General features: G+C 42.2%; 1 protein-coding gene across 1 annotated transcript in view; it reads left to right on the top strand.

Annotated features, from left to right (window-relative positions):
• STON2 (stonin 2) overlaps positions 1-7,091 on the top strand; it is a 193,980-nt gene that overhangs the window by 42,501 nt on the left and 144,388 nt on the right. Inside the window, exons 3-4 of the mRNA XM_023511572.1 lie at positions 500-776; positions 3,465-3,740. Coding sequence (XP_023367340.1) covers positions 689-776; positions 3,465-3,740 — 364 coding nt within the window. The 5' untranslated portion in view covers positions 500-688. The remainder of the gene's footprint in view (positions 1-499; positions 777-3,464; positions 3,741-7,091) is intronic.

Here is a 7,091-nt window from a genome sequence, read left to right as displayed (position 1 = left end):
GATTGGTAAATCATGCTTGGAGATGAGATACCATCTGGAGAGTGTTGGGTTTCTGCCAAAGATTTAAATCAGGCCTTAAAAGAGTTACCTGCCTAAGGCAAGAAACTACACTGATTTGTAATAAAAAGAACATGTTTTTATTTCACCATCTGGTAGGAGAAAGTGAAAGTATTTTGCAAAGTTTTAATATTGTTTTACAATGATAGCACTATATTATAGGTGGCAACATTTCTAAAATATAATAATTGGGAAAAATTAGGGAAGCTAATTGCTGAAATGTGTGTAATTATTTAGAAGTTTGATATGACATCTTACCCAGACCTCTTGATGCTGAACACAAATATTTCACTATAAAAGGTGGAGGCAAAACAGGATCATAAAAGGTTAGGAAGCTGGAAACAACCTCAGGCCCCCTGCGGGTAGTGCTGAAAGCCTTAGACATGGGTAGGTTAGGTATAATGGGATGATTATCCTTTCTACCTTTTTTTTTTTTAAACAGATTTCTGCTTGACAGATTAACCAAAAGAAAGAGGACCTAATCTGTCTACATTCTGAGTGCTGCTCTTGGCAAGACCTTTGTTACAGGCCTTCAGGCCAATTCTGCTCTGCTACCTTACCTTAACCCCCAGACATCATTCTGGGGTCCACCTGAGGTTGGCAGTGTGAAGATGACCAGTGCCTTCCTAGCATGACGACTTTGGACCATGTGATTGCAACCCATCAGTCAGAGTGGGTCTCCTTCAATGAAGAGCCACTCTTTGCCACCCCTTCCAAGGGTAAGGAATGCTTTCATATCCTAAAGTGAAGAGATTGGCAGAGAGCCATGCCTTTTATGGCTTCTGCTGAAGTCTTCTTTGGGTGAGATCTTCATATAGAAGGAGGAATCAGTTTGTCACTTCCCTGAGATGCATGGATTCTTCCACTGAGAAGCCAGAGGAGACATCTTAGGAACCTTAGGACCCTAAAAGGGAGGCTGGAAACGCCAGAAGTACTAACTTTTTTCTTCTAAGAAACAAAAACTAAATATTTATAAAGCTTCTTTTACTCTCAGCTTTTTTTATTTTATTTTTTTGCAGTTTTTTGGCCAGGGCTGGGTTTGAACCTGCCACCCTCGGCATGTGGGGCCCAGCGCCCTACTCCTTGAGCCACAGGCACCGCCCTACTCTCAGCTTTTTAAAAGAGTAGTTGATAAAGAGTGACAGGCTCTGGAGCCAAATTGCTTGAGTGCAAATTCTGGATCCACCATGCATGAGTGATGTGCCCTTGGGTAGATTATTTATTTAATGCCTACTTTCATATCTATAGAATAGGGATAATTACAGTATCTATCATACAGGTTGTTGTGAGGATTAAGAGAATTAACACAGAGAGTGCTTAGCACAGTGCCTGGCATATGAAAAGAGCTTAGTCTGTCATACTTGACATAATGAAGATGACTTCCACTGAGCTCAGGGATGAAGGTCAAGGGAGGGCCTGGGAGGTATTTACAGAACCATTTCAGTTGGTTCTGTTCTGTTGCAGCTGCCAGTGCCAACTGAAATCATCCCCCTTTCATTTACAACACCTTGAAAGTATGAGCCTAGCGCTGTGTAGTCCAGTGTGGCAGCCATGTGGCCACTGAGCCCCTGAACTGTGACAAGTCTGAGCTGAGAGGTGCTGTAACTGTAACATACCTACACTCAATTTCAAAGGCCTGTATTTTTTTTAAGTTAAGTATCTCATCAATAGTTTTTACATTGATTATATACTAAGTTGAAATATGTATTTTTTTTTTTTTTTGAGACAGAGTCTCACTATGTCAACCTTGGTAGAGAGTGCCATGGTGTCACAGCTCACAGCAACCTTAAACTCCTGGGCTTAAGCAATTCTCTTGCCTCAGCCTCCCGAGTAGCTGGGACCACAGGTGCCCGCTATAACGTCCGGCTATTTTTTTGTTGCAGTTGTCATTGTTGCTTTAGCTGGCCTGGACTGGGTTCGATCCCGCCAGCCTCGGTGTGTGTGGCTGGTGCCCTACCCACTGAGCCACGGGCGCTGCCTGAAATATGTATTATTAAAAACACTTTCTCCTATTTATTTTCACTTTTTAAAATGTGGCTACTAGGAAACTAATTAATTAATTAGTTAATTAATTTGAGACAGTGTCAGTTTATCTTCCTTAGTAGAGTGCCATGGCATTAACAGCTCACAGCACCCTCAAACTCTGGACTCCAGTGAACCTGTTGCCTCAGAAACCTACACAGCACCTGGCTATTTTTAGAGACGGGGTCTCACTCTTGCTCAGTCTGAGCTCAAGCGATCCACCCAACTTGGCCTCCCAGAGTGCTAAGATTATAGGCATGAGCCACGGTGCTGGGCCTCACTACATAGGAAATTACAGATGTAGCTCACCTTTTTTTCTTGGACAGTCTAGGGGATTTGATTACAAGCAGGTGAACCAGTTCATTTGGCTACTGAGGGGAAAGAGGATTTTCATGTTCTTTGATTTTTAAAGTTTTGATACAGTAAAATTGACTACTTTGGGTATATAATTAATGAATTTGAACATACATCCAGGTCTGTACATACACCACCATAATCAGGATATATATATATATGTATATATATATATTTTTTTTTTTTCCCCCTAAAGAACTTTTTGAAGACTGTTAAATGTTCTAGGTCAGATACATTGCCTATGGTGCTACAAGCAGAGCCTCTGTGTTGGTTTAAGCCAGGAGTCCTCAAACTTTTAATCAGGGGGCCAGTTCGCTGTCCCTTAGACCACTGGAGGGCTGGACTGTGGGCCCCAGGATGAGTTGGCTGCTAGGCAGGACAGGCAGTGGTGGCAGAAACACCTGGCGGGCTAGATAAATGTCCTAGGTGGGCTGCATGTGGTCCGCGGGCCATAGTTTGAGGACTCCTGGTTTAAACATTAAACACTGCTGTGTTGGTTGGTTCATTCAGCTGGTCATTAGTGCAGGGTTTGCGCCTGGTGGTCAGTGGCTGTGTGTAGCTTGGACTGCATAGAGTTTGAAATTGAGTTTGCATGCCATTAGACAGAAGCTGTCCCATTTGGCCACAGTCCCCACCATTGCCTTTCACTTGTCTCAGTCAACTTGTTTTTGACCTCTATAGGTCCACATTCATTTGTGGAACTCCCCCCCCCACCCCCCATCCTTAAGTGCTGAAGCAGCTGCTGGGATAAGAATAGTGAAGAAGGAGCTTAGTCTCAACCTGCCTGGATACTAGCTGGAGACCTGCTGAGATTATAGCTTTTATACATGATCAAGGAAATAGTCCCTTAGCATATAGTCAAATATGCTGTTTGACTATATGTGGTGTGGGTGTGGCTGTTTCTTCTCCCCCACTCACCGTCATGGTGAGTCCTGCAGTCATCCTTTGCCTATATTTAGTTTTTGCCTCCATGAGATAGTTCTACAGGGTAGCCTTCCTCACATGATGGCTGTGTTTGGTTTCTGTTCCAGGGGGTACCGAAGAGCACCTCCCAGCATTGTCATCTTCCTCAGACCAGTCTGAGAACTCCTCTGCGGAGAACCACGTGGTGGATGGGGGCTCTCAGGACCTTTCCCCCTCGGAGCAGGATGACTCCTCTGAAAAGATGGGCCTTATCTCTGAAGCAGCTTCTCTACCTGGGACCCCTGAGCAGCCCCTACCTGATCTGGCTTCAGCCATCAGCAGCTGGGTTCAGTTTGAAGATGACATGCCCTGGGCCAGCACATCACCACCTCATAAAGAAACAGGTGAGGCAGGTGGGAGGCCAGGATGGTTCTGGCTTGGGCATGTGCTCAGCTTTTCCACTGGAGGTCTGCAGGGTTGCCATGATTCTGCTGTCCCTGCTTCAGAGTCTTAAAGCACCAGCCACATAGGAAAGGGCAATGAAACTAGTTTTTATTGACATAAGCATACCAAAACATGTATGTGTTCTAGGACATATTTCTAACTTTTCCTCTTTCCTCCCCTGGCCATTGACTTATCTCTGAAAGAATGCATGTATATTTATCTACTAGAGATCGGGAATTGTATTTACTCTGCACGTAAATTGTAAGCTCCTTACATGTAGAAATGAATGTCTCTCAAGGTATGGACCAGATTATTTCTAGTAGAGCCACCAATGGGACTTGGTAAATAAGGATATTCTCGTGTTCTGGGCCTCTTAAATCCAAATCTTCAGTGGTGAAGGTGGTTGTTAATGGTGAATCTCTTGTTTTGTGGTGTTTCAATGACCAGAAGCTGCATTGGGGAGCTTAGTAAAGCCATCAGAGTTGTTAGTCCTCACCTTGGTAACCTGGATACTTGTTCTGTTGTGCACTAAAACGTACCAAAGGTGGTCAGATAACCTTTGCCACTGCATTAGTTTTCTATTTGCTGCTATAACAAACTACCACAACTTTAGTGGCTTAAACAACATGAATTTATCATATTGGTATTCTGTATTTCAGGAGTCTATTAGGAGTGTTACTGGGCCATAGGAAAGAATGTTTCCTGGACTTTTCAGCTTCTGGAGGCCGCCCACATTCCTTGCCACATGGCCCCCTCTTCTGTCTCCAGAGCCAGAAATGTTGTATCTTTCTCTGCTGTTCTTTTCTCTGTACCTTTTCTTCTGAAGTCACGTCTTTTCTTACCTCTTTTGCCTTGTCTTTTATTAACAAGGATCTTTGTAGTCCTTACATTGGGCCTACCAGGATAATTTCCCTATCTCAAGGTCCTTAATGTAATTACATCTGTAAAGTCCCTTTACCATGTGATGTATTATTTTCATAGCTTCTGAGGATGAGGATGAGGATATTGTTGGGGCAAGGGCATTATTCTGTCTACCACAGAGATCTGTTAGCAAACAGTAGCAGGTTTGCTATTTAATGTGTTTTTCTCTTGGTGGGTTAAACATTTTGCTAGTCTACTTTTTAAAAATGATTTCTTTGTTTTCAACAGCAGTGAAAATTATTTTAAGAAAATTTAAAACATAATTCTGTCATATAAGAACTGTTTTCATTTTTACATAATAATTTGTGCATTTACATATATGTTTTCATATTGAAGCATCAGATTTCTCTGTGAATTGTTGGTGAGAGAGCCATGACTTCCACATCAGTGTGGAAGGAGTGACAGGTCTCGACATGCTTCCCTTACTCTACCCCTAACACTGGTAGGACACTGGGCTAGGCATTTATATGTGTAGGAAAAAGTTACTGAACACTGGGCAGTGGGACAGCATAGAAATGTGTTACTTAGGTTTAATGAGAGGCACTTACCACATACTTATTCTTTCAGTTTCTGTGCTAAATGCTTTAAATGTCACCATCTCGTGTATGCCTTATAGCAACTGTATGGGGAAGGTATGTTACATGCAGAGGAGACTGAGACCAACAGTGGTTTCCAGTTTGCCCCAGGCAGAATGCTGGAAGTAGTGGAAGGGAACTTCAGCATGGAGCAGGCTGGCCTCCGGGTCTTGGTGTTTGGCTCGTTTCTCCTGCTTCTGCTGTCCTTGTTTACATGGGAGGCAGGGGAGGTGAGGGATGAAGGTAAGGGATGGGTACAGTGGTGTTTCTCTAGTTAGTGGTCCTGAAATGGCCATGGTTTATGTCATTGAGATTCTTTTACATCTTCTTCATACCTTATCTCTAGCTTCAGAGATTTCCTGATGGCTTAAAACTATTTTTATGAGGGATGGATCAGTTTGCTTCACTTGTTTTTGCAAGACTTAATATTGAGGTTAGTCATAATTATGTTGCTCCCATCTGACTGAGGATCTTACCTTATCATTGACAAGGCTTTTGATATATTTTATTTTTTTGTTTTTTTGAGACAAAGTCTCACTGTGTCACCCTCAGTAGAGTGCCATGATGTTACAGCTCACAGCATCCTCAAACTCTTGGGATCAAATGATTCTCTTGCCTCAGCCTCCCAAGTAGGTGGCGCACCACAATGCTCCGGCTATTTTTTTATTGCAGTTGTCATTGTTGTTTAGCAGGCCTGGGCCAGGTTCAAAACCCCCTGCCTCAGTGTATGTGGCCAGTGAGCTACAGGCACCAAGCCTGCTTTTGATATAATCTAAAGCTTTAGTCTTTAAGGCAGTAGTTCACAAAGTATGATCTATAAACCCTGGGTTTCCCAAGACTCTTTCAAGGAGGAGTCTCAGGGGTTGAAATTATTTTCATCATAATTCTAAAATATTATTTGCCTTATTCACTGCATTGACATTTATATTGATATGTAAGAGCAATGATAGGTAAAACATCTGGGTATTATTTTCTCATACAAAAAATGTCAGAGTTTCATTTAATATCCTTGATGAGGCAGTAAAACTTACTAATTTTTTAAACTCTTGATTTAAACTCTTGAGTGTGTCTTTTTCATATCCTCTGTGATAGATTGGAAATAAGTGCAGAGCACGTCTGCTCCATACCAAAGGATAATGCTAGTCTTTTTTTTCTTTCTCTCCTTTTCTTTATTTTCTCTCCCTTTTTTTTTTTTAATAGACAAAGTCTCACTGTGTTGCCTTCGGTAGAGTGCCGTGATGTCACAGCTCTCTGCAACCTCCTGCTCTTGGGCTGAGGTGATTCTCTTGCCTCAGCCTCCCGAGTAGCTGGGACTATAGGTGCCTACCACAACACCCGGCTGTTCTTGTTGTTGCTGCAGTTTGTTCGAAGGGGGCCAGGTTTGAACCTGCCACCCTCAGTATATGGGGCTGGTGCCCTACTCACTGAGCCACAGGCGCCCCTCTATAATTCAAGTCTTGAGAAATGGTTATCTTGAAAAAAAAAAAAAACCTGAGTTTAAAGTTAAAAAAAATTAAATCAAAATTATTTAAAAATATTTTTAAGACAGAGTCTCACTGTGTCGCACTCAGTAGAGTGCCATGGCATCACAGTTCACAACAACCTCCAACTCTTGGGCTTAAGCAGTTCTCTTGCCTCAGCCTCCTAAGTAGCTGGGACTACAGGAAAAATTATTTTTTTAAAAATCAAATATTACAAAAAAATCTTGATGAACAAAATGTCAGTATTTAAAAATAAAACCCAACTAACACAGGATTCTGCTACACTTTTCTCCAATCCTGGCACTGCTTTCAATAAAACTTTCTTTTTTTTTTT

Source organism: Otolemur garnettii, unplaced genomic scaffold, assembly GCF_000181295.1.
Source record: "Otolemur garnettii isolate 467f Iridium unplaced genomic scaffold, OtoGar3 scaffold00020, whole genome shotgun sequence".
Classification (NCBI taxonomy): domain Eukaryota; kingdom Metazoa; phylum Chordata; class Mammalia; order Primates; family Galagidae; genus Otolemur; species Otolemur garnettii.
Note: the sequence above shows the minus strand (reverse complement) of the source record. Positions and strands in the feature narration are given on the sequence as shown.